Source organism: Vespa velutina, chromosome 7 (assembly GCF_912470025.1).
Source record: "Vespa velutina chromosome 7, iVesVel2.1, whole genome shotgun sequence".
NCBI classification, from domain to species: Eukaryota; Metazoa; Arthropoda; class Insecta; order Hymenoptera; family Vespidae; genus Vespa; species Vespa velutina.
In genome coordinates, this window is record NC_062194.1 from 34778 (window position 1) to 62370 (window position 27593).

Genomic DNA, 27593 nt, shown 5'->3' on the forward strand with positions numbered 1-27593 from the left:
TTAATTTATATGTTTTCGCATATATAAAAAAAAAAGTGCACTGGTAGGAGCGCAAAGGGATACTATTTTTCAAAGTTAATCGAAGGATCGTTTTTGTTTATATTGCATATGAGCAGCAACCCATATTAAAGATAAACTTTTTAAGCATATTTTAGTTTAAAATTATCTTAAGTTTCTCGCGCGATCCCTTTTTTATAACATTTAAACAAATCTACTATTGTTTATATATTAATTTATTATATTTCGCGTACATTGTAGATTGTTCAAATAATTGAACAATTATAGAAAATATTTATTTATAAATTTTTGCGTTTATAAGGTGAAAGCTTCGACGTTCGAGCATGAAAGAAAACATATTCGGTGATCATTAAAGTTAAGAAAAAGTGAGTTAATATTTACATTACGCAAGGCCAACTACCACGAGGCTTAAAATTATTATTTATTAATGTAGAGTAATTTTGTATTACAATTGTTTAAAATTTTTCGCTCTTTTCCATCTTTTTAATATTTATACTAACGTACTATTATTTAAATATTACTTTATTCTATATCGGATCCATTATGAACGGGTCTTAAGAACTAAACGGTTTTTAACTTAATGTAGTATTCCTTAAATATTGCATTATCGCATGTCGCATATATTGTAATTAGATATTGAACGTATCTGTAAGATGATTTAATGTAGCCGTATGGGGAGAGTACATTTCAACATTTATTCCTCGGAGTACGAAAGAAGACTGACGTAGTAACTCGTATTATGCTTCCAATGGTCCTTCTTGTTGATGCCATCGATTGACAAAGTTTGAAAGTAAATTATTTTGTCTAACGCGTTTGAAAAACTATGCGAAGCTTTACGAAACGTAATATTGTTTAATTATTACCTTATCGTACCCCAAATGGATTGTACATTGTTTAAATAATTATAAAACGGTCGTTTCTGTAAGATGATTGAATTTAATGATACGGAGAATTCTATTTCGAGGTTTACTCCTCGGAATTCGAAAGAAGACTGACGTGGTAACTCGTATCGTTCTTCCAATGGTCCTTCTTGTTGACATCAACGCACACTGAAAGAGAAATATTCAAAGTCCAACGCATCATAAAAGTATGTAATATAGTAAATATTGAAAATTTAACTCTATTTAAATATTCATTTATATTTATTTAAAATATTTATGTTTCGAGCTACAATTAAATTTGTTTAAATAAATTCGTTATTGTTTATATTGTAATTATTTATAATCCGCATATGTTTCAAATTGTTTAAACAATTCTAAAATTATCGAAATAATGATTTATTTAAGATTAACTGTATGGAAAGAGAGAACTTTTCGGAAGACAATAGAGAACTGTTTCGATATTCGTCAATCTATCATTCGTATTTGATATTATCGTTATCGATATTATACATGCAGCCAACAACTTTGAGATCATTAATTAAAATGAATTTAATATTAATTTAAAATCATTCTATGTTTTATTCGTGTTACGAGGAATGTAATATTAATGCGATGATATTATCCATTGTATCCCGTATTCATCATACATCGTTTAAGTAATTATAAAATAATCGAAAGTATAAGTTTTTTGAATGTTTTTGAGTTATATCTCTATAGCTGTCTAATTTTAATAATTAAGTTTCTTAGTTTGGGCTAACATAGTATCGAAAACCTTGACACGACCTTCCTGTTCGTTCTTATTAACGTGTTACTCAATCATCGTTCGCGCAAGCACCTTTCCAGACGTGTTCAGATCTGTTCTCTCTCTCTCTCTCCCTCTCTCCCCGTTAATTTCGTCGGTTGACGAAAAGCGTCTAGTTTCCCATTTATATTATATTATATTATGTTATATTATATTATATTATATTAAATTCGCAAATTTATATAATAATTATATGTGTCAATTATGCTTACTATTCTTCATGCTTTAATCGTGAAACAAATGCATACCGATGTCCTATTGCTATAGCAGGTATAACAGCAAGCTTTACACGTAGCCAATGAACGCCAATGCAGGATTTAACTCTAATGCAAAAGAAATTAAAATTATCTTAAGTTTCTCGCGCTTTAAGTTACCGTCCTTTTAATGATTAAACGAATGTGCCATTGTTTAAATATTAATTTATTATATTCCGCATACACTGTATATCGTTTAAATAATTACAAAATTACCGAAAGTATTAATTTAATAAGTTCTCGCGTTTAGGAAGATCGAGTTTCGATGTTTACTCGTCGAAATGCAAAAGAAAACTAACTCGATAATTCTCAAAATTAATAAACCGCGCGTTTACGTTTATATTAGGCGAGGCCAACAAAAGAGATAAAAAATTTTAAGAGATAAAAATTTTGAAGTATTGGAATTTAAAATGAAAATTATATTAAGTTTCTCGCCCGCTAAGAATCTCCTATTATTTGAACATTAACTCCATCACAGAATGGATGTGTTAATGAGACAATTAAGATATTCATCGATCGTCCTCTACGTGAAATCTGTTCATGGCATCTATCTAAAGAAGATATTAAAAAATAAGGAGGAAAGAGTAGAATGTCCTTATTACTTTATTATAAATTGAATGAGGACAAAGAAATCAGTTGGCATAAAAAAAGAAAAGTAGGAAGGGAAATCTCAACGATTACCATTAATGTGTACATTTAGAAAGGATTACGTCTATGTTATTTTGGGTTGCACGTTGAAGATCAGGCATCTATCCTTCCAATTCAGATAACGTCGGTTACTAACCACACGTCGACAATGGTTGTTGAAAGAATCCACATTAAATTCACTAATGCAAAATTAATGAAATAAAGTTATCAAAGTAGAATATATTCTCGATAGTTACTCGATAGATGTCGACAACGCATTCAATAAAAAATGCATAAAGAAAAGAAAAATATACTCTTACGGGAAACTGAAGGATAAGGTTAGAGTAAAAGGACGCCGCTTAATGTCCAGGAATGAGCGTAGAAACTCAAAGAAAAGATGTCAATTCTGCTCGACTATCAGCGAAATTTATCTTACATATTTCCAAGTTCACGACACTGTTAACTATAACGAACAAAAGCACGACGGCGGAATCCTGAAAAAAATAAAAAAATAAAATATTAATTAAACGTTCTCGTAAAGTGACAAAATTTTAACAATATTTATGTCGACTAATGCTTTACCATGCGTCGTCATCTGTCCAATAACATTTCTCATTGTGGATAAGTAAAACTGATAACGAAAATTCCTTACGTAACTTTCATTCTATCATAAAAATAACGATTTATCTTATATCCTTATGTTAGGTTAACAAATGCAGTACAATAACTTACCTTTCGCGGTTGAGCGTAATCGATGTTTAGATATACACAATGAATAAAACCTAACTGGACGCATCAATAAATAATTACAATTTCATAAATACTTTATTTAGCCGTCTCAATAACAATCCAGGCATTTCTCCTCCTTTGTCTATTGCCTCTCGGTTCTCTAGTTCGCCAAGTCCAACATAACCAATTTATCGTCACAGGATGGCCAACATCACGAATCTTAAAGTTCCTAGAAAATGTTATGAGCGCGTTCTAAAGTCTCGATTGATTCTCGCACGGTGAGAACCATGCGCGAGCCGCGCCTACGTATCATCTCATACGATACTATGATACGTCAATGCATATGAAAATCTAACACAATATGATACAGGGCATGTAAATAGATACGATAGTATGGCTAATTAATGATAATAAGTCATTAATTTTTAACATCGCAAAAAAGAGAGAAGGCAAGTATTTTGATATCGTGAAAATAAATGAAAAATGTACGAGTAATAAAATATAAATGATTAAGGTGAACGCTGTTAGTAAACACAATACGTAATCTCAGGCAATTTATCCGTATATATAGGACATTTGTTATAATAAATCGATCCATGATAATGCTGCATTGACAATCGAACGACGCCTTTATTTGTAACAAACAAATTATTATATAATAAAAAAATTTATAATTATTCCGAAATGAAAATCTATATACTTGATTATTTCATTATTTCATGACTCCTCATAAACGAGCTCTTCATAAACGAGGACTTGACCCAAGTCAATACAATATTGTCCTAAACTTAATACAATATTAAGCCAGCGGATTGGTAGTCCAGCATGCATGGAGATAACTCGATTACCTAGATTTCTATATTGTTTCAAATATGGTCCAGTGTCTTAAGCCAAATCAACTAATGTGCTCAATCACGTAGATAAAGAGATCTAAATCCTTCGCACGATCGTACCAACGATATCCGAAAAAGATCCTTTTGCCTTCAAGATTCCTTTTTTAAACAGAATTCCTTCGGGTTCCTTTATTCCTTCCTAAAAGAAGAACGACGTGGGCCACGTCCATCGGGTTCTCATCTGCAATGGGGAAAAAGAAGAAGAAAAAAAAAAAAAGAGGGTGCCTCTTGCCGCGTACTTACCATGCCAGGAGTCTTCGGAGACTTCCAAGCGCGCTTGGCACTTCAATCACCGATACCGATGATCAATGAACGACACGTTGCAATCCAATACGTGTTCGTGACTCCGTTCAGATTTAACTTGCTATTTCAACTTGTTTCCTGTGATTTGCGATAAGCTTCTTAAGTCTGTTAGCCGAAACAAATGGGAGGGAATATATTTTTCGACATTTTTATTTTCGGCAAAAGTGATACACAGATACAGGAAGTGTATATATGCATAATTAATAGCCCTTTATTTCTAGGCATTAGTTTTTCGTTTTCGATCAACTTCATTGTCACAGAAAGCGAATGCGTAAAAATGAATACTGCTTAAATCCAATAGGATGGACGTATTAATTTTTGAATTAATTAATTGTTGTATCATCGTATTGCGTAAGATCATTCTCATGCAAGTGTACGTAGTTGTCTGTACGTTAGTGTATGTACGAGGTTAGAAGCAACTGCCAGGCATACTTTTTTATACATCGGTGAGCAGCTTTTGGCAATCGACTGCAATTCTCTAAAAGGACGCAATGCCAATAAGAAACCACTGTAAGGGGTATCGCACTGCAATCGGCATAAACTCTTTTACGTATGATGCCATCAAACGCGTGGGCGTATGAATTGTTTGATTATATACAGATGTTCGTTTATTTTCTGACCATGAAAACAACGTGAATCGTTGTTAACACGCAAATCTCGAGGATTCACGTTTTCATGATAATCTTTGTTAATAAATCGGAACCTATGATATTGCCTTCCAAACGTATCTTAATACGTTAACTGGGTAGACTTGACTTTTTAAATGCGCAAGTTACAGCCTTGGCTTAAGTAATACCTTAGGCAAAACCTTACGTAGGCATTATTAAATTTTTACATTAACGTAATGACCGTTAACGTAAGAATAATAGGATTGCGATTGTGTTCTATCAATCGCGATAGATTGCGTCAGAGATTCGGGATTTGTTTCGCAAAGTGTCTAACGCGCAATGGATCTCAATTAAGCATCACCGTATAGCGTCTTCGGGCTGACAGATGATTGGTAATGATCCATTAACGCTATTAAAAATGTGGGACAATGTCTCTCAGCGAAGCTATTAATTAGTTTACGAACGCTCAGTATAACATTTTCATCGGTAGAGTAAGCTGACAAACGTGTCTCCTCGATAATCAAATCGCCAATTGTCAGCGATATTTATTTCAATATCATCAAACTCCTTTACGCATTAGAAAAACCTCATTACGTATAATCATCATGTGGGACAACGATGATATGGTAATTGTTTTTCCCTTATCTCTCCTCCTCCCTTAGATATAACATAATTTCAAAAATAAAGATCTTTTTTCTTTTGAATTTTGCTTTTATTATCGCAGGAAGAAATTGATCTCAGCAAGGATCAACTTAAACGTGAGTATTATGTTTGGTATAATAAAAAATTAATATTTATTAAATTATTCTTAATAAAGCAACTATCTTGCATGTAAACATTGACAGACCTTCGTATGGCATTCGACACTTTTGATCCCGAAAAGAAAGGTGCGATTGAAACCTCGATGGTTCCAACGATTTTGGAAATGTTAGGGCACGAAGTTAGAGGTGTTAATTTGCAAGAAATGATCGCAACCTACGACTTATGGGGTACGTCTAAATCATTCACAACAAGATCGAATCCTTTTTAACTTTTCGATTTTCAAAAATAATTGTTTTTTGAGCACGGAAAGAGAAAAGAAGAAAATAGAAGTGAAATAAAAAAAGAAAATAAAAATATTATCTATCAACGTAGGAACGGGCGAGTTGAAATTCGATGAATTCTCCAAATTAGCATCTCGTTTTATGGAAGAGGATATGGACACGGAAGCCATGAAGGAGGAACTTAGAGAAGCTTTCCGAATTTACGACAAGGAAGGAAACGGTTATATCACTACCGATGTCTTCAGAGACATTCTTCATGAGCTGGATGACCAACTATCCCCGGAGGAACTTGACATGATTATAGAAGAGGTGGACACTGATGGATCTGGCACGCTCGACTTCGAAGGTGAAGAGATTTTGCTTGTTTGTCTTACTTTTAAGTCACGTGTATTACGGTACGCAGGTGTCACGACAGTTTGTGTCTCTCTCTCTCTCTCTCTCTCTCTCTCTCTCTCTCTCTCTCTCTCTCTCTTTCTCTCTTCCCCTCCCCCCTCCCCCCCCCACCGATTCACCCTGGAGATAAAGATGACGATTTATATTTCAGAATTCATGGAGGTCATGACGGGATAAATTATGAGCTTCTCGCCCGAATTAGCAGTTAAGTCCTACCAATGCGGTCGAGGAAGAAACGTCGTGTCAAGTGTACAGATAGGGACGAGCACGATTTATTATAGTTGTGTGCGAAAATGTCTGGTTATTCGAGTGCGTGCGTGTGTGTGCGTATGTGTGTGTGCGTGCGTGCGTGCGTGCGTGCGTGCGTGCGTATGAGTATGTACGTTCAGCAGCACGTTCCTTGGGCAAACCCATTATATAAAGTTCGATTCTACATGGAAAAAGTTTGCGCCTTTGATTATTTAGGATTGATTGTAGGATCTTTTGACAAGGTCCTCTTAGAAGATTATGAACTCGTTAGAAATTGTATCGTCTTGGTGCATTTAATGAAGTTGAAATTTGCCGAAATTATTATATACAGTTTGCTCGGGAAACGTGTGGAATACGCGAAACAATCATCATATATGTACCTACAGTATGAATATATTTTCAACTAATGTGAATTTTCGAATTTATTTGAAAAAATATGTGTAAATTTGAAAAAATTTAATAAAGAGAAAAATCGTAAATCGTAAAGCATTACCGCCGGCTGTCCTTGATTAAGGACAATTTACACGATAATGGATAGTAATATGGATATACAGAATACAATAATATAATACCTCCTTTATAGACATATGTATATTATATTCATGTATATGGTAATATATATGAATTTTTTCTTGTTCCCTTTTTTTTTTTTTTTTTTTTTTTTTTCTATCGTTTCATATTTATTCTCTCCTTCCTTGATAAACCATTATTGTTTAAATGTGCAGCGTAGAAGAGAGACGTGACCATTGAAATAACAAATGGCTATATTTTTCAAAATTTATGCAAGATCAGAATATTTTATCTTTATTGAGGATAGAACAAAAATAGAAAGTTATAGAGAATAGACATAGTGATGACAGTAAGCAGCAGTATGTTCGATTTTACGATAGCGTATTACCCATGTATTCACCAACTTCCATCCGGCTTTTACGAGCTTATAATTAGCGATCTAAGAATAAAACACTTGCAGTTATTACGTAGAACCTTCTTCGATTCGTCCCAAGCGTGTTTCCGGCGTAAAGCCAACTATGTCTATTGTTATAGCTTTCATCTGACACGTGTCTGACAAAAATGTGATAAACTAATGCTGCTTAGCAGAGTAATATGTTTTTGGCTTGATATCATATTCTTACTGACGCTTAACATTATGAGTTGTTACGTTAAACGTAAATAAAAATGCGCAAAGGAACGCAAATGTTATTTTCCGCTAATAAAATATATAACAAACTTTGTACCGATTCAATTTCTTCTTTCCAGATATGTAAGTGAATGTATTTGTAAGAACGTCAAAAAGTTGCATTGAATTATTTGAATTCTTCAAATAAATTTGGGGATTATATAGAAATATATAAATTCGAAATATCTACAAATGTTATTAACGGTTCGCGTGACATACGCGTCATTTGAATTTTCCAAAATCTAATCAATATGTTTGAAGCAAGTAGTCAACGTCCGCATCTGAAGGAGCATTTACCTCAACGAAATGACTCATTAATTGTTATATTTGTAATTAACGAATGAATCTCTTAGAGTCCGTCGATATATGAACGATAACGCAGCATATATTATCACGCTTATCAAAGTCTAACGGATGAGATTCTACTGTCGATCGCAACGTTGCTACGGTGGATCTATATGGCATACCTTATATTAACTATATCTATAAATGAAATATCAAAATTTTTTCTCATTTATAAAAGAACGTCTGCAGTGTAGAAATAAATATAGTAATTTTTTTTATATCTACACTCCCATCTGTCGGTAAAAGAAAAAGTACGAAGAAAAGTTTATAAATAAATAGACATTATACGTATATAAATTTATACCTCCGTTGACTTAATCAACAAAATTTCAGGAATTAATAATTTTCTCTTCGATCCATAGAGTAAGATCCGAATAAATAATATTCGTAAGACTCTGCAATTTGTTCCAATTCGATACTATATTATTACTATGTTACTATTCGTTGCAGGAATCGATAATGGTTTGCAATCGATTTGATTCAGCGCATCGAAAGTCGAGGATTCGTGGAAGTACCGAACATTCATGCGAGCACTTGATGTTGCAATCAAGGAACCGTTAGCGCGGCGATCCAAGTTCGTTGATACAATCGGGATACGTTTAAGGAAATAGGAAGAGTGGGGATTACGTCCTTGATGGATTTGAAAACCGCTAGATTCGCGGGCTTGTAGATATTAGCATGTACAATTATGTGCCAGAAGATTTTCGTTATGATCACTTAAAACACAAGTCCACGGCTAGAATTTGGTGCACACCCAGTTAAGCCGTAGACGTCGACGGATCAACTGTCAAGCGGGTGGTCTTAACATTTGAATATCTAATTATTACAATCTCATCATGGTAAGTAGTTCTTTTAATTTCAAAGTTTACTCAAAAACTCTGAACAATTTTAGCAATTTTAAATCGCTATTTTGCGTTCCAAATACACTCCCAGAGTTTAGTGATTATAATTATTTTACTTCAATTTGAGATAGGGAGAGAAATGAAATAAAAAAAAAAAAAAACTCATAGTGTCTCTATTCCCCTTTTAGGATGACCTTCCAAAAGACCAAGTTGCACGTAAGTACAAAGACACGATTTCATCATAGATCACGATTGATCTTTCCTTTGACCACAATCAAAGAAATATTTCGTTTTAAATATGCCGTATTATTTAAGTTCTAAAGAAAGCATTCGACGCCTTCGATCATGAAAAGAAGGGATGCATAGGCACCGACATGGTTGGCACAATTCTGACGATGCTGGGCTACGAATTGAGTGAAAAAACTCTCCAAGAAATTATTAAGGAGGTAGACGAGGATGGTGTGTATTCAAATCGGTTCAATTTCGTCGAAGAACGGAGACATTATTTTCTATTTAACATTAGGAATATAGGTATCTTTCATATCTTTTTATTTCCAAAGGCTCCGGCGAGCTGGAATTCGAAGAATTTTGCACCTTAGCTGCGAGATTCTTGGTGGAAGAGGATTCGGAGGCGATGCAACAAGAGTTACGCGAGGCATTCCGTTTATACGACAAGGAGGGTAATGGTTACATTACTACCGCAGTGTTCCGTGACATTCTTCATGAACTGGACGACAAGTTGACGAATGAGGAATTAGATTTGATGATCGAGGAAATTGATGCTGATGGTTCAGGAACTCTCGACTTTGACGGTAAGTTTCTTTTCTTCCAAGTTGATATTAATTAATTTGATATAAAGAGGAAAAAGAAAAAAAATTACATCATCATTAAAGTACGATGTTACTTGTGTCATAAAAGTGATTTTGCGGAAACCTCACAAAATTTATATTGTATATATGTACATATATATATATATACATATATACACACATTACGAATATATCTTGAAATATAATTTTTCATAATGTCGAAAATGTTTAACGACTTGACCTGATCTGATCAAGGAAGGATCATGGTATTTAGTAAATTTTACTTTTCAGAGTTTATGGAAGTCATGACTGGTGGCGACGACTAGGAAGTGGTCGTTTAGATTCTTCGAAGGCTACGGTTAAGCACGTAATTGGCAGCGATCACGGGAATGCTGACGTCTTCACCTTTTCTCAAACTTGGCAATAGTTAACACGATGAAGAACGCGCGGAAAGAAAAGCAAAGAGCAAAATAATGCTATCGTACTCGTCTGTCGTTCGTTCGACGCCTTGCGCCTGCCCCTCTTACTTTTAATTTCACGCATGAAAATTCCAAAATGCTGCCGCAATTTTCTCCTTCGTCTCAAATCGTTCCTTCAAGATTTTATCATGAATGCGAATTTACGAGCTACCTCGAAGACTGTTCTATACGTATAATAAATAATCAAATAGGAAAAGCGCAAAATATAAGTTTACGTGTTTGAATAATTTAAATAGAGAAACAATTAGAATCGCGTTACCTTCAATATCTGCTGGTCACATTCCTGTTCTCATTTTACATTTGACGTATACAAGAACATAGAAATGTTAAATAAAATGTCTTATGGATATGAACGATTCTCGTATTATATTAAATACCTGACGTAATTATTTGCTTACTCTACTATCCGTAAGTTATATACATACATACATAAGGTTAAATGCAATAATTCACGATAAAAAAAAAAAAAGAAAAAAAAAAAAAAAAAAAAAAAAAAAAAAGGAAAAGAGAATGAGAAAAAATAAGAAGAAAAAAGAAAAGAAAGAAAAACAGGAAAGACATAAACGAGCACACGAGGATTCATAGTACTTTCGATTCATTGTTAGTTACGCCTAAGCTTTATGCAACCACAGTGCCACGGTATATACTCCAACTTGTGAGATCCGATCCACTAGCTTTCTTCGGACCATTGGGTATCAATGTTATTATGTAAAATAAGTCATAACCTATTGTTCGATGGAAAGTCCCCAGTCAGGCAAGTTTACTATTATATATACTTCCTTTCACATCAAATATATATTTCCACGAAATGCTCCGCGCATTATCTTCTCATAATATTTATTTACGTGACATCACAGTTATCTAATATATTAGAAAAAAAAAAATTTCGTGGCACGATGTTAAAAATTAAACGCACGACAATCAATTTCACAAATTTGGCGATTAATCGCACCACGAGTCCTATCATAATTTTCTTACAAAAACAAATCTACTCGCGTGAAAGAACGACTATCATCGAGCCATTGAAATTACGTGTGTTAATGAAATTATTCGTTTCTTATGACGTTCAAAATTCTTCATTATCTTTTAAGATTAGCAAAATAATCGATCAAGTGTCATCCTTTTCGGCACTTATTCATCTTGTATTTGGATTTAATTATTTCATAGAATCCTATGAAAACGACAGGTGCAAATTAATTTAATAAATTTAATATAAATCAGTAATAAAATTTAACACGATAGATATGTGTGACATATCGTCGATGCGATTATACCAATTTTATTAGTAATTAGTATTCGCGCGAAATGTATAGTACTGTCAATTGCGAATGATACGACGCACTTAATGGTGATACGATATATTATGAGAGACTTATGTAAGTAGGAAAGCATTTCAAATCAATGTTTCCGTTTTGAGATGATATTACGTAATAATAACGCACTCTGAAATAAGCGCTGCCGCGCGTACAAGAGGTTCGTAAAGAGCCTTACCAAATCGGGCGTTCTCAAATGTTCTGCCACATCATTATCCTGGTATATTCCCACGTCGCGACCGGGACTAATATACTTTGGCGTGAAAACACTCGCTCGTAGGTATATCGATGTAATTCGCGTTCGAGTTCTATGCAGAGAGTCCTTGTCTCGGAACGAGATCTATCGCGAGGCTAAAAATTTACAAGATTTTTCTTTGGAAAATCGGTGCGGAGGTGCCTGGAAGAGAGAGAGAGAGAGAGAGAGAGAGAGGGAGAGAGAGAGAGAGAGAGAGAGAGGGAGAGAGGGAGAGAGGGAGAGAGGGAGAGAGAGAGAGAGAGAGAGAGGGAGAGAGAGAGAGAAAGAAAGAGAAAATGAAAGAGAAACGAAACAACGATTTTACTTTCGACATTAGTCACTATGTGCGCGGTACTACTACTGTAAGTATATGTATTTACTTCAATTAAAATTTATATCCTAGCAAGTTTACGAACGTTCGCGTTTGCCCGTTCTCGTTTAAACACGTATCCGCGTGCCTGGCGACGTATGGCGATTTGAATTAATTTACACGGAAGAGAAGTTCAGCCCTTTCACTGTACGATTCTCTCGTCCGATATACGTTTAAAGTTTTTTTTGCGAATGTCTATCGTTGCGACGACTCGTGCTAATTCTTACGAGCAATCAGGCTATAATAAACTGTCGTCGAAAACGAACGTGTTCACGGCATAAAGTAAACATCGTTGAAAGCATCGACTGATTTCCTAGTAACGAGTAAAAAGATTAATGGTTTTCGAAAGTTCTCGCTAAGAGAAGAAGAAAAATAAATCGTCGAAAAGAACGATGAATTATATTGACACACTTGACTACGCCCTTACAAATCCGTTAATTACGCGTCTTTCTATTTACATATCATTCATGGGTTAAACAAAGTAAATAACGGATTCGTTTTATGTATTTACTTTCGATTGGACGAATCGAGAGAAAAGAAAAGGAAAAAAAATGAATTTGCAATGTCCTTCCTGAGCATGGGATCCATATATCTAAATCCATGGATAACAAACTGAAGCCTAAATCGTCGTTCGTTACGTATGTCATTGAGACTGAATGATCGTTTTTTTAACCGAAATATATGAGGTAATATATAGGTCTTATATAGGTACTTAGATATACACATAAATACTCGTAAATTGGCGGAAGCAGGTTGTTTTCGACAGATGCAACTCTTAAGGAGAAATCTCCAAATGAAATTAGAATATTCGTAAGGCAACTTAAGTATGCTTGCGTAAATAAAATATAAAGTATAACGACATATAGATGTATGTATCATGATATGCTGTTGATGTTTGATTTCTTCTTCTATCCAACGGGGAACAGGAAATATCAATATTTACCTTGCGCGTTGCAATTAGTTCTAAGTCACCCGAGAAGTTCATAATCGATGGACGTATGACGTTAGTTCATCTGTCTGTCTGTCAGTCTCTCTCTCTCTCTCTCTCTCTCTCTCTCTCTCTCTCTCTCTCTCTCTCTCGATCAATCGATCGATCGATCGGCATCAATTTTTGTTCGCGTTCCACACTGAATCTATTGGACATTGGAATGCAAGAAAAAAGTAATTATCCAGACGACATAATTTCCCATCTTTGAAAAGCAGAGAATGCGTTAAAAAAAGTGTTAAATATATCGGTGCAATTCTCTAAAGTTTCATTATGAATAAACAAAAGTGGCCCTTCCGAAAGAAGATATAATACATACATACGTATATATTTATAGGTATTATTTTCGCATTATCGTTATCCTTCGATATCTTGTCCCTCATTCGGATAATTTCGTTACTTTTATTATACAAACCAACGAGATAGTTATTACGTTTGTATTTACCTCTCTATGAGTATCCCTCGAGACAAAAGGCAAGGCCCGAGCGTTTGGAAATGCGCAATCGCGATTAAATGGTCATTTAATTGTGGCGCTCGTCGTTCCGTACCACTTTCTCCGTCAATTAGATACCTGGGCTACATTATCCATTACGAATTGAGCCCATTGCGTGTTCTCTCACATCGGATAAACATCCGACAAGGATGTGTCTTATTCTTATATCGGTATATTGTATTATATAGTATTATAATTAATTTAGAAACTAATTTAGAAGATCATATCTTTGATATCCATTCATTGAAACATTGACAGTATTGTAATATATTAATTACAACATGGATTTCATAGACAAAAGATTTTCATAAGCGGAAGAATCATCTTAGAAGATTGCACAGGTACTTTAATTATATTCATTGTAACGTTATTCAAAGAAAAAAATTTTTTTTTCTTGCATCAGAGAAATTAAATATCCAATTCGCGAGTATTCGTCCCAATCATTTGTACTACTTCCGCATTAGTGGTTTCTCCACTAATTAGATACCCTGTGATACATTGATCCGAATGAACGAACTAATGGATCATGATTTTCTACACGTCACTCATTATCGAACAGGTGTTCTCTAATGAATCAGAAAGTTCCGAAAATCGAAAGTTTCAAACTCGTCATATTCACGCCATATCCGTTTCCACTGCTTTCGATTAGCAGGATCCTGTGATTTTATAATGAAGTATTTTTCGATTTTAGTCACACTACTTCTGACTCGTGTTTCTACGGAAAATTTTATCGTAGAAACTATTTTCTGTTCCGTTCTTGGGCAATTATTACTTATTATAGGCAAGATAGCCGGTTTGTGCAATGTAATCGTTATGGTGCCGCTTTTTCACATCGAGTACCAGTTTCCTGATCACTTTCTTACCAAATATCTGTATCACTTTTCCTAATTGTGTTTCGTACATTCCATCGCGTAGTTTTATGCGATTACATAAGTAAGTATGAGCATAACGTAAATAGTATGTTACAGTATTCGATGAAATTGGAGAAAAAACGCACAACAAAAGACGTTGGGGGAATTAATAAGATGAAGCTTCTATTCATTGTTTTTATTCTTTTATATGTGCATAATAACATACGTACGTTTATTTATCAATAATCAAAGATCAGCGAAAAGAGAACAGCGTTATTTATCATTAACTTTTACTGATTTCAGCGACAAAAAATTGATCTCTCTCTCTCTCTCTCTCTCTCTTCTCTTATTATCCTTACAGGGACTTGATGCCGAGGTGAATAATCCTCTCGCAGACAATTTACAACTATAACCCAATTGTTGTCGTTGTTCGGGAATACCGGCCTACGAAGGAGAAAGTGGGTGAAGGCTAGAAACGAATGATTTACTACAATTACTTGCAATCCTTTGCGTGCTGCTAGACTTTGTTAACGAAGCAAGTGCCGCCATGAGAAAGTACAAGCGAGCGATTCGAGTTATGCTCTCGATCGGATATGCCACGGCGAAGCCACGCGAGTACTGTCAAGGATTTTTTGATCGATTGAAATCGCTTAATGATCACAAGTGGAACCTAAATCGAGAGATAAAAGTCGAGATAAATCAATGGTGTTGTATTTGATTCGTGTATACATACGTAATACATATTAATACTTTTGTTCGGCTCATAATTGGTTTACCTTATTGTACTTTCCTTTTAACGAGAATACTTGAAATTTAAGCCTATAATAAGGCACGCTTACTTATATAGTTTTTTTTTTTTTATTTAATAACACGATGGCATCATCGATCTTTGATCAATGAAATATCTCATTCATTTGACGTTTCTCCAAATTTTGAAGAGCGTTCGTCGATTAAAACTTTCAAGTTAACTAAGTTGGCTAGTTGGTCATTTAAAAAATTATTTATCCTTCTTACATATGTAGAAATTATGAACGTCATTATCTTCGAAAAATATTAACCTTTATAAAGCATAGCATAAGAAAAAGTGAAAAAATCTGACGGAGTATCCTAATTGCCCGAAGAGAACATTTTGAAATGATTATCTAAAATTGTTTAATCATACATAGTCAATGCATGTATACATAGTCAATACCAGTAGCCTTGCTCTAGATTCTGTATGCGTATGATTTCCATTATGGTATCCGTGATGACCGTTTGCAAAAGTATAAATTAACTACAAATTATAATGATCGAATGCTAGAGTAGCATAGATAGGATACGTATTAGCTCTCTTTTAACTCAACGAGATTGACGTTCCCCTTTCGAACAAAAGAAAGAAAGAAAGAAAGAAAGAAAGAAAGAAAGAAAGAATCGTGTCTACGCCTTAACCTTTGCCTTGACCACCAAAGATTTATGAACGAACGAGGATAGGCACATCGGAAATTACGATATTCTATTCTGAATCATCGTTGGCCTCATCGAAGTGTTACGACGATTTCACTTTCGATCAATGAACGTAGAGACCTTGCATGATCTCTGTTTATACATATCCATTAATTTATATCTATATCACATACTATCTCGATCACCTGTTTCCGAGATAGTTTAACTAGATAATTTATGTTTCAATAAATCTGTTTCTCTGATTCTTCTTAATAAAATCAACCTATATACATATGCATATATATATATATATATATATATATATATATATATATATATATGTATATATATATATATGTACTAGATTAGAGGTAAAAATTGAGAAGCGATAATAAGGCAGATGGCACTATACACTTATTCAACTATAAACGATAATAAAACGATGTTACAGGAAATTAAGGCGACCAGCAATATTAAAGACGAATTATTCCGTTTCCAAAGGCAATAATGTATTGACGTATTGATGATCGCATTTTGCCATCCAAACCGGAAACTCTATATTATTGACCAAAGGATGGTAGAAAAAAGGAAAAAGTCAGAAGACAATTTACGACGACGTAAAAGCGAAAACCTTTAATATATAGAAGAGTAGTTTCTCGTTTCACTCGCATCCAATTACATAGACACGATAATCCGATTAGTATTTTTCCAAGTTAGAGAATAAACATCCTCCTCGAAGTGATATTGTCCTCTCTCTCTCTCTCTCTCTCTCTCTCTCTCTCTCTCTCTCTCTGATTCTCTCCGTCGATTGCCCAACTAAGCTTTAATACCTAATGATTCAAATCAACAGTATAGAAACTTTTCTAAAATTAATCGTTAAACTTGATTTGGATAAAAAAAAGTCATCCTCTCTTTTAACATACTCGTATGTATATCCGAGACAAAATATTAAAGAAATGAATCGAATTAGATGGAAAGGTTCTTTCGTAAAAAAATTTGGAAAATAAAAATTTCGTGGCGAGAAAAAATTCTAAAATTCTTTCAATCGATCCAAAGCCATTGCCAAATTGGTCGGGAAGTTGAATTTATAAGTTATGTCCTATAACGAATGAGACACAACTCAAGAATGATGTCTCGAAATATAGGATTATAAGTCGAAAAAGAAGTGAAAAGAGAGAGAGAGAGAGAGAGAGAGAGAGAGAGAGAGAGGGGGGGGGGGGGGAGAGAACGAAAGAAAGAGACGTACAAGTATTACCTATATATGCAGACGTGTAGATATGTAAGCGAAACGAAAAGATTTATTAAGTATCCTTCGAAAACTCGTCGCACCACGCTTCTATTATAATCGCCAATTGGCATTTGTCAAGGCGTGAAAGGAAAAGGGCGGAGAAAAAGTTGTTGTGTTATTGAACACGTATTTGTGCAGAGACGAATTTGATCGTAAAGCATTTCTGAAAGCTGTGAGAATCGATTATGGAACGGAATATTCGTTTCCATCGGTTGTAAGAAATTTAGCGAAGCGAGCGTAAAATATAAATATTTTACTTTCCCATCCTGAAAGATTTCTTTTTCCTTTCCACGAGAGAGGATTATGATCGAACGATTCGGCTGACGGATGAAATCATTTTCACTTTTGAATTTTAAGATATCAATGATTTTACCAACGTAGTAATGATTTTTAATAAAGCACGATAGTAGCGAATTATGGAACGTAGCCGAAACAAATTTAATGGGCTATGATTAACGCGAATAAAATTACACAGTGAAGCGCGTTCATCCTAATCGACTCGAAAGCTCGAATCACGTGGTTAATCTACGTCGAATTTCCATTAAATTCGCAATCGTTCGAAGCCAAGCGATAATCCATCAAAAGTCATGAAATTATTGTAAAACTTATGGGACGAAAAATATTTTGTTAGATTTAAAATAAAAAATCACTTAATCGAGCAGAATATCGAGACGAGAACAATCGATACAAAAGAAAATTCTACAAGGGCGAGTTAGATCCGAATATTTTTGGAGCGTTTATATGATTACCTTCGACACGTGTTACACCCATTCCCTGAGTCAGAAAAAGCCAGAGAGTTGGGCCTATACTTAGGGCCCGTAATTTGAACTAAAAAGGAAAAATCTGATAATGGATCGTCGTAGGTCTCTCAAGTAATCCTTGAAAATATGTGAAAGTCAAAGAGCGATCAATCGATATGACGTTTGGTCTTCATAGCACGAAATTGTTCCGTCAAGGAATCGAACGCGGTCGATTAATTGATGCCTTTTAGACTAACATCATTTTAACGAGACTTTTGAGCCGACATGACCCGTCGGATGAGCCGGTAACGGATATTAAACAGAGCTTGGGGCTAAAGAGATAGAAAGAGAGTACCGGGGGGGGGGTGACAAGAAGAAGAAGGGGAGGAGGAGAAATAGTTATCCGGCTTTATTCCTTCCCACAGTTCTTCGGTACGACGGTTTAGAATGCGTGTCCTTCGAAAAACGGCAACCATACTCGCCGTCAGAGATCGTGACGATTACGGGGATAATAAATGCACATAGATATATAAACGCATAAATATCTACATGGAACATGCGGTAGGTTATACGTACGTAGAGAGATAAAGTTTTCCCTTCCATGTTCGAAGGGAGTTCGCTCGGCTCGAATCCGTCGCGACTGGTCGCACGAACAAAATTCGTTTGGAACGTGCAAGCGTTAAAAGCCGCACGATGCCTTTCACCACGAGCATGCCGCCGGCACATTCGAACGGTCCAACTGCTAGGATCAACCGACAGGATCAACGGAGCATGCTAAATCGTGCTCTCAACAACGGGACTACCTTCCTCGAGTTCGGCCTCGCGAGACTCGCGCTCGAATGGCCATTCTCGAATGTTGTGATTCACGATCGAGCCAGGCCTCCGGGTGTTGAGCCTTGAAATTGGATCCACTCTGGAGATATTGATCCTAAGGATATCTCGTGTTGTTCGTTACCCGTCGATGCGAGAAATTTCTAGACCACCTCCATCGCGATCCAAGGGAAATTATTTCATACATTACGCGTCATGATTTTTTTATTCCTGCTTATAGAAATGGAGAAATTTGAAACAACAAATAAAACATTTTTTCCTTTTTAACAAGCGAATAACCATTCTTATTCATTTCGTTATTGCGTGCAAAATACGCCTACGACTTTTAACAATTAATTAACTTGATTAAAATATTAAACGTACGTGTTTCTTTTTAACGCTTTCATATTTCGAAATGAGCCCGCTAAAAAGTCCTAAGATATTACGGAAACTTTGTGTTGGCATATTAATCGTAGCTTATACAAGTTCTTAACATCGACTTTACGCACGCATAAACTTCTTGCTCAGAATGTTTTTCCCATCGGAAATAAGAGCTCTTTGCTTCTTGCACATACGTATATATGAAATCAACGAAAAAACGATCGAGAATTAATTTCAGAAGAAAAAGTCGGAAGGTGCTGTTGGACGATAGAAATGATATCGGTAAAATGTGACGGTGATAAGTTGTTAATGGATCCGCTTCTGTTAATTCGCAAGAGGCGAGAATAAAAGAGTGATAGGAAGAGAGAGGGAGAGGGAGAGGGAGAGGGAGAGGGAGAGGGAGAGGGAGAGAGAGAGAGAGAGAGAGAGAGAGAGAGAGAGAGAGAGAGAGAGGGAATGAGAAATAGGAACCGATCGAAAAGAAATCAGACGTCCGGTCTTCTATGGAATATCTAAATCCCCTTCACAAATCGCCTGTGGCAGTCTGCATATGTTAACACGAATATCCGCATGTATTTAACGGGCAAATCGACCATGGTGATTGAACTCACAAAAAGGTGTCAAGTATAAACGGAAGCCAATACCTTTATGCCAACTTCAAGAGCTCCCCGCTAGATATGAATCGCGGTATGTCATAATACGGCCTGCGGTCTTTTCTCCATTGGCATATTCGATTCTTTTTCCTCGTCGTAGAGAAGGAAATGAATCCACTTGACCAAGATATTATATCCATAGGATTCAAATGCGACATTTGTACTTTTTTATTGTTATAATTTATCATAGGTTTTCAATTTCGTCTATAAAGTCTATAAATGAAATGAGATGACTGTTGGGAATGGAAATCTTTTACCTATCTTATACGATCGTTTTATTTTACTTTAATGATTGATAACAAATTCATCGCTCCTCCTCGTATCATGCGAATTTATCGGCAAAATGGTCTTATGATATGTTAGTCTTGTTTTTGTATTTTCATTCGCTCGATCGAACACAACGAAACCCAATTTTTCTCATTCGTATAAAACATTCGAGTTAAAAGCACGACGATAACGAGGATCAATTTTTTAACTTTGAGCTCGGATGAACTTTTCTTGTATTCGCCTCACGTTCGGCACTTGTAGTTTGCCCAATTATTCTGAAACGCAACCCATTGTGCATTTCCAACATTTTAAACATGCTTTAATGATCCTCGTAAATTGTATTCGTTATATCGTTCCATTAATAAAACAACAGAGTTAACTTTCATCTGATTGAACGCTTTTTAGTTCGAAGAATCGGGTGTCTAGGGGTTCGAGGGGAGGAGAGAGAGAGAGAGAGAGAGAGAGAGAGAGAGAGAGAGAGAGAGAGAGAGAGAGAGAGAGAGACATTCACGGGATGATAAATCGAGAAGCATAATTATTTTGATTTTCACAAAAGCTATGCAAAGTCGCGAGAAAGTAATTTCTCAGATCAAGTCCATCCCTTATATCGTGCTCGATGAGAAGAAGAAACGTACTTTTGCGAATCCTATCTTTCCGAATTATTGTTGCACACATACGCACACAAATGAAATTTTATCATGGAAAATACGACAGGTAAAAGAAATAAATATTTGGTGTGGTAAGAGCAAAAAACCGGAATATTTGGTGATCAAAATCAGTTTTCTTTGAAATTTCAAACATATGATAATTATAAAAAGACATAAGAAGAGATTAGTAAATGCTCTCTCGTAGTAAACGCAGATCCGTATTAGAGATAACCGATAACTGTGACCTTTATGCAAGAAACAAGAAAAGTAGTTACTTAAAACAATCCAATTGTTATGATTATGCCCAATTCGTCGTAGTAAAGGTAAGAATCTCTTTCGATAGACTATGACAAAGTGTTAAAGAAGAACTTTTTCATTGGGGACGGCAAAAAGAAATTCAATCGATGAAATCAGAGACACCTGTACGAATGAACAGGCAGAAAGATCTATAACGTATCGGTTATAGTACTTTTTCGCTCATTCGACGAGTAAATGTCATTATATTTTACGAGTCTCTTTCCTTTATTTACATTCCTTTATGCCTCGACGAGGACAAAATTTTTTTGTACGTTCGCCATTCACCAAACACAACTTCCAAGCGAAATATGATTATTATTTATTTACATCGGAAGCATACAAAATGAGAAGTTCATTAGCGTCAAGGAGAATTTGCTTCCATGGTAATTCGTTCGATGAAATATCTATATGCGTGCGTAGCATAACGCATCTAATTCTATTCTATTCACGCTCGATCCGTCGAATTAATTAAAACTGTGGGAAAAGTGATCGATCTTAGGACGAGCCGAGTCTTTTTAATTTTAACTTTTTAATGTCAATTGTCTCGCATAGAGCATAATACGCAACCGATCACCAAATTGATACGCAGTTTTTCTTCCCAGCAAAGTGTCCGTTTACATCTGGAACTCTGATTACGATAAAGGCGTACGCATAATTTTACTTGGATATTAAATAAAAGTGTTTTTGCATTAATCTGATTGTTTCTTATCTTTGCGTCCCGATTGCACTTTCCTTCGGTCGACAGTATGTACCGTTCAATCTTATTTGATACGTGTCCATGTTGAAGAGTTGAGAATAACAGAAGGATTTTCTCATCGTCGAAATATGAACGATGTCCGATGATACGAACAAGTCATATTTAATCGGATATGGAAGCCATTAAAATTTGTTGACTCGGTAATATTTCGTTTGTTCATATTCATCTATATTGAGAAATCGTTGTTAATATACGGGTATTATATAATGCATCAAGTACAGAAATGTGGACTCTATATAAATTTTCAAACAATAGAGGCATTCATAATTACGAAATATAGTTTATGAAAATAAAATTAACGATTCCTCGGTGAGCTCGGCCTCGCGTATACTTAGATTAATGCGTTAGAAAAGAAATGAAACGAATTAATATTTTCCAATTAGCCATTGAAATAGTCTACTTGGGATAGTAATTAAAGAATTCCAACGTTGTGAGATTAAACGCACGTAACTGCGACAATGGTCCGTACTCATTGCGTACACCCTTAAGATACCTTTGACCCATATGCCTGGTACAATGGCGAAGCGAAAAATATACAAAGATATATCTCTATGTATTTTCAAGCGAATCTTATGCGCTTAATTTCGCCTTACCACGTGCTTTACCGCGTGCAAAGTTTAAAGGGCCGTGGAGAAGATAGGTATGGAGGATCGTGTTGAACGATTTTAATTTCGGATTAACGATTTCTTTTGAAATTATTATTATTGGCCTGATTCTTACTCATTTTCAAAACGCTTATTGCGATAGTCTTGATACGTATGGCTGACGAGATAAACATCGTCGTAACAGGTCAATGTAACTAACTAAAGGAATCCGTCTACCGACGGTTTTTCTTAACGGTCCAATTTGACGAGCAACGAGCTTCCGAATTAACAATATATTATATATCCCATAATTAAATTCACACATAGAAATTGTACATATGTACATCGTTATGTGTTTTGTTCTTTCTTTCTTTCTTTTTTACACATTTTTGGAATAAGAAATTGAACTCATTATTTCTCGTTTAATTGCGGACCTAAGTCAACTGTATAAACGCACACGTCAATTGTCCTCTTCGTTCCTAATCGCACACATTAACCTTATAAGAGATAGGAAATGAAAAAGAAAGAAGAAAAAAAAAAAAAAAAAAAAAAAAAAAAAAAAAAAGTACAAAGAGGTTAGAAAGGAGAAAGAGAAAGAGAGGAAACGTGTTCCGTCTCATTGTTCTATAATACTTTCACTAAGAGCCTTGTAGCTTCTTACTTCGTATCGTCGTATCTCGAAATTGATGCCCGTCGAAGCGGGTATCCGAAAGTAACGTTTTAATCTTTCCATTGAAAGTTAATTAATCATCGAAACGAGCTGTCATTCCGATATCTTTTCTTCGCGAAGAAAAACAAACGTCGATCGTCGTAATTGAGTTAGGTTGAAAGAAAGATTAAAAGATATAATATCCGTTGTCATAGTAAATTTTAAATTTCCCTCTTTTTAAAGCGACGTATTAATTAAATTTTTATAGGAAACAATCCATAATAATATAAACTTTCGTACATACATAGAAAAATATAAAAACATATTTGAGCTTTATTCAAGTTTAGAGAATTTAATCGATAAAAAAGCTTTACTCCAGTTTACCTTTAATATAATATCTTATCTCATAACTTACTTGTTCCACTTGTTCCACTGCTGGCAAATTAATTATAATTATGGCGCATATGAGGAAAATATACGCTCGAATGTAGCAAATGTTTTTCGATTAGAGTAGAGAAAAAGTTGTTCGATCTAGTTGTTGATTCGCGAAGCGACTATTTTTCTCGTATGGGCACCTAGTAATACAATCACGTACAATTTCTCGCTTGCAGTCGTCGAGAGATGACTCAGGAGAAATGTTGAATGAAGCGCGAGCGAAAAAAAGGGAAGGAGGTGGAAGAGATCGTGAAGGCGGTGAAGGGAAAGGAGAAGAGGGAAGGAAGGCTGATGGCCACCTAATGTCGAGGACGATTCGTGATCTTGTCCGAACGAGGACGGCCAGATACGATGCAACCGATCTTCGCCTGACGTAATAGTTTTACCTCTGCATTACCGTCTGTCGTAGACGACAACGTAACAAGGGTTATATTAACCTAAGGCGGTAGCCGTTAACTTTTCTCTTTTCACTTATAATTATGATTAATTTATAATTCAATGTTAAAATCAACGATATTATTGAGATGATCGAACTGTTGAAGAATCGCGTATCGAACTGTTGAAGAATCGATGTAATACCCGATGTAATACCCGAAAACAAAGGTAAAATTTTATAAATCTAAAAGAGAAATTATCTCAAGTTTATTACATTTACATATTTCAGCTATGTCGAAATCTTTACAAACATAGGATATAATGAAATTTGTTTGGTCATTAGAGTTAGTTTAATTACATCGGGTAAAATTAATTTGTGAGATATATTTCTCCATCTTAGATGAAGATGCATCACTGATCAGAGTCGAGAATTCTATTATGAGCTTGAAACTCAAGGGAATCCTCTGTCCGGCGACCGATGCCTATTTCCTTCCTCTCTCCTTCTCGCACTCTTTCGTCGAGTTTAAGTAATGCCGTTCTTATTAAGATTTATTACCACTTCACTTGTTAATCCTTGTTGTTCGCTGCTCGTGTTATTTATCGTATCGGATGAGTCTTAAGATAAATTGGCAAAGAAGGATTAGTGAAGATATCTTGGTACACTCTCTCTCTCTCTCTCTCTCTCTCTCTCTCTCTCTCTCTCTCTCTCTCTCTCTCTCTCTCTTTCCCTCTTTATCACCGTGTACTAAGCGAGACAAGTTTACAAAGATCAAATTTAAAGCCGAAGAAAATTGACGTTATTTCTGTTTGATAAAGCAAATGAATTTATTACGTAGAAGCATTTATCGAGAATACCACCAACATGTCTGTCGTTCATTTATTATTATTATATGACCGAATATATTATGATTATTTAAATGGCAACGATAACGAGAATATTAAGGTATATTAGAGACGTTAGAGTTTGATTTACCGATATACTAATCTAATTAGGCTTTTAAATTTTATTCCCGCCAATTATTTCACTAATAAGATACTAATAATCATATGGAATTTAATCGTACGTACAATTAGCAGACTACCCGTATTCGTGGCATGAGTTAATGGGTAAGAAGCATGTTCTAAGGATATTCAACAGATCGTCAAAAGTTCTTTTAAAGTCCGACATAAAGTATAATATAACGAAGTATAGTGAAAAGATAATAAAAGGTAATAGATATGAGCCAGGACCGTTATAGAAATGTTATATTCGAATGATCGTTCACCGGTAATCATCGCTTCGTCAATATTTTCAAGTCGTATCAAGTCGGTCTCATTATTAAATCAAAGTCATGCAAAGTAATCCATCGGCGTTTCCATGTGAGCGAACGAGTAGAGATAATAAATAACCATGCACGATGGTGTTGTAATAAAATGCTTTCAACCGTGTGCCTGGTGATATTGATGCCGGTGTTGGTGGTGTTGGGCACGCAGAATACGTCACGAGAGCATAAGAGGCCACACCCACGGAGAACGAAAGATACTTCAATGACAAGAATGCGACGTAAAAGTGGTTTCGTTCCAATTAGAACTTTAGAGCACTTAGAGACCTTTGAGAACCGCTTTTCTTAGCACAAGCCAAAGATATTAGGAAAGAAAACGCAAATAAACTGCGAACACGTTTTCTACGTAGCAACCTAGCAGGACAACCAGGTTGGAGTGCGAAAGTTAATCGATTTCTCTCGAAAATCGTGGGTCCATACGATCATATACGTTTCTAATCTTCTCTGTAAAATATTATAGATTAACGCGATAGTCGTGATCGCGAACCGATAAATATATTTATCTCATTGTCATAATGCCGTTACGTTCCCGCACTGCTTGATTTGAAATCAGCCGCATGTCCGATCTTGCCTGCAGCTTCGATATCTTTTAAGGGCAAACAAGATCGATCCGATAACGAAAGTCCGATACGAGCTCAGTATCGGCCTCTTTTTACTTTTTGGGACACGAATCATCTCTCAGTTATTGCTATTCGAGTCCATTTGTATTATTTCATATTACGTTGGGTTGACTATTTGAAATATAAAATTATTTAGGTGCATGGGATACTAGGTGTTTTGTTATCGATCACATCGTGGAAATCTTCTCGACGTTGCTTCTCGTTCGTTTTGTTATTGCAATTTGCATTTGCATTGCATTGCATTGCATTGCATTGCATTGCATTGAATTGCATTGAATAGGGAAAAAATAAATCATAAATGTATCTGATGATTTTCAATCGCCTGTGGAGAAAGTCATCGGGTAGCAAGTATTACTTTTTACTCTTTCCTTTTCTTCCGCATTCGATAAGTAACGATAACTCTGGATTAATAAGGAATTGAAAATTTGTCGAACGTCGGCCACGTCTCTAAATGTTATTTATGGATCGGTATATTATAATTATTAAGTACTGCCAACTGGCAACTTCGATATCGCGCACAATCGGCTGATCCTAAAGATAAATTTCAAGTTTTGCAAGCTGACGCTTTTAGCATTGCCACCACGGATTTATCAAGCAAAGAATCTCTTCGTAAAACGAGGAGATATTTATTCGTATTCCAATTTCATATCTTTATTATCTTGAGTAATAATAAAGAAAAACTTGTACAAAAAGAGGTGCATATTGTCGTTCGCGGAAGCATTGTCAGGAATAAGGTCGTTAATGTTCCGGCAAAAGGTAAAATACTTGCTTGAATTCTAAAGAATAGGTAAACAGGAAGATTAAATCATGCCGACAGCTGCCGCATTCGTTTGCTCACTTCAGATTCACGTTTCCTTCTTTTTTTTTTTTTTTTTTTTTTTTTTTTTTTAACTCTTTTTAGTCTCTTATATATCTATTCATTCAAGTACGTGACCTAAGCTTCCACGAGTAGTTTGGGTAATCTATTTTTTCTAACAATCAAGTATAGTAGCTTAGGTAGGAACATATGTATCTCGAAAGAACGATCTAGATTCTACATAATAATATTGACCAAAGTTCGGTATAAAAGTAGAGTCATAATATGGCGAATATTTTATCTCGTGAAATGTTGAAAATGTTGTCAAATTCACTTTTACGTTGTTTTATTCGCTTATTTCGCTTGCGCTACTTTAATAACGCCAAGTATACTTGAGTACAAATTGAATTGGTTCTACCGTAAGAAAAATGCATCTATCTATTAATATATAATAATTACGCGCGCATTTAATCGTAAGCTTGCTCTGAAAGACGTTATATAAATTCTGGATTGCATTCCGCGTATTTTCCTGTTCTCCATGGCTGTGATTGTTGGTGATATCTGTGACGCGGTTAACACGTACCTTGAACTTGATTTAAAGTTCATGGACAATGAGCGTTTGGATATCCGAGAGTGTAATTGCGATAGACACGGAAGAATAGAAATTATAAAACATTGTATGTGTGTGTGTGTGTGTGTTATTACATATATGTATATGTATATGTATATATATATATATATATATATATAGATTTGCACGTAGTTCGTTTACATCGTGGAAATCGTGACATGTATAAAAGATTTGAAGTATCATCTATATTACTTTGTTTATCCGAGATATAACAAATATC

The 27593-nt window shown here is 35.2% G+C and overlaps 2 protein-coding genes and 1 long non-coding RNA gene across 11 annotated transcripts in view; 2 read left to right on the forward strand and 1 right to left on the reverse strand.

The window, feature by feature from the left end:
- Positions 1-215: 215 nt before the first annotated feature.
- The window catches only part of LOC124950381, a 43905-nt gene continuing 16527 nt past the window's right edge, over positions 216-27593 (reverse strand). The window contains exons 1-8 of one of the 8 annotated variants that reach the window (XR_007101348.1): positions 4448-4895; positions 4160-4385; positions 3315-3540; positions 2903-3076; positions 2637-2782; positions 1914-2024; positions 882-1067; positions 216-775 (exon numbers count right to left, since the gene is read on the reverse strand). This is a non-coding gene — a long non-coding RNA (uncharacterized LOC124950381). Of the gene's footprint in view, positions 1068-1913; positions 2025-2636; positions 2783-2902; positions 3077-3314; positions 3541-4159; positions 4386-4447; positions 4896-27593 lie in introns of those variants that run through there. The other 7 variants (XR_007101346.1, XR_007101345.1, XR_007101351.1 and 4 more) reach the window with 7 other exon arrangements.
- Positions 4945-7436, forward strand: LOC124950379 (troponin C, isoallergen Bla g 6.0101-like). Of its 2 annotated transcripts, none has more exons than XM_047496975.1 (5): positions 4945-5741; positions 5840-5873; positions 5961-6104; positions 6289-6504; positions 6703-7436. In XM_047496975.1, the coding sequence occupies exons 1-5, from the start codon at positions 5721-5723 to the stop codon at positions 6726-6728; spliced, it is 441 nt and encodes a 146-aa protein (XP_047352931.1). In that variant the 5' UTR covers positions 4945-5720; the 3' UTR covers positions 6729-7436. The 2 variants fall into 2 exon arrangements, with proteins under 2 accessions (XP_047352931.1, XP_047352930.1); XM_047496974.1 differs by having other exon boundaries at positions 4951-5741; positions 6250-6504.
- Positions 9007-10805, forward strand: LOC124950380 (troponin C, isoallergen Bla g 6.0201). Its single transcript, XM_047496976.1, has 5 exons — positions 9007-9161; positions 9353-9380; positions 9480-9623; positions 9725-9976; positions 10265-10805. Exons 1-5 carry the CDS (start codon positions 9159-9161, stop codon positions 10297-10299), a joined length of 462 nt encoding a protein of 153 aa, XP_047352932.1. The 5' UTR covers positions 9007-9158; the 3' UTR covers positions 10300-10805.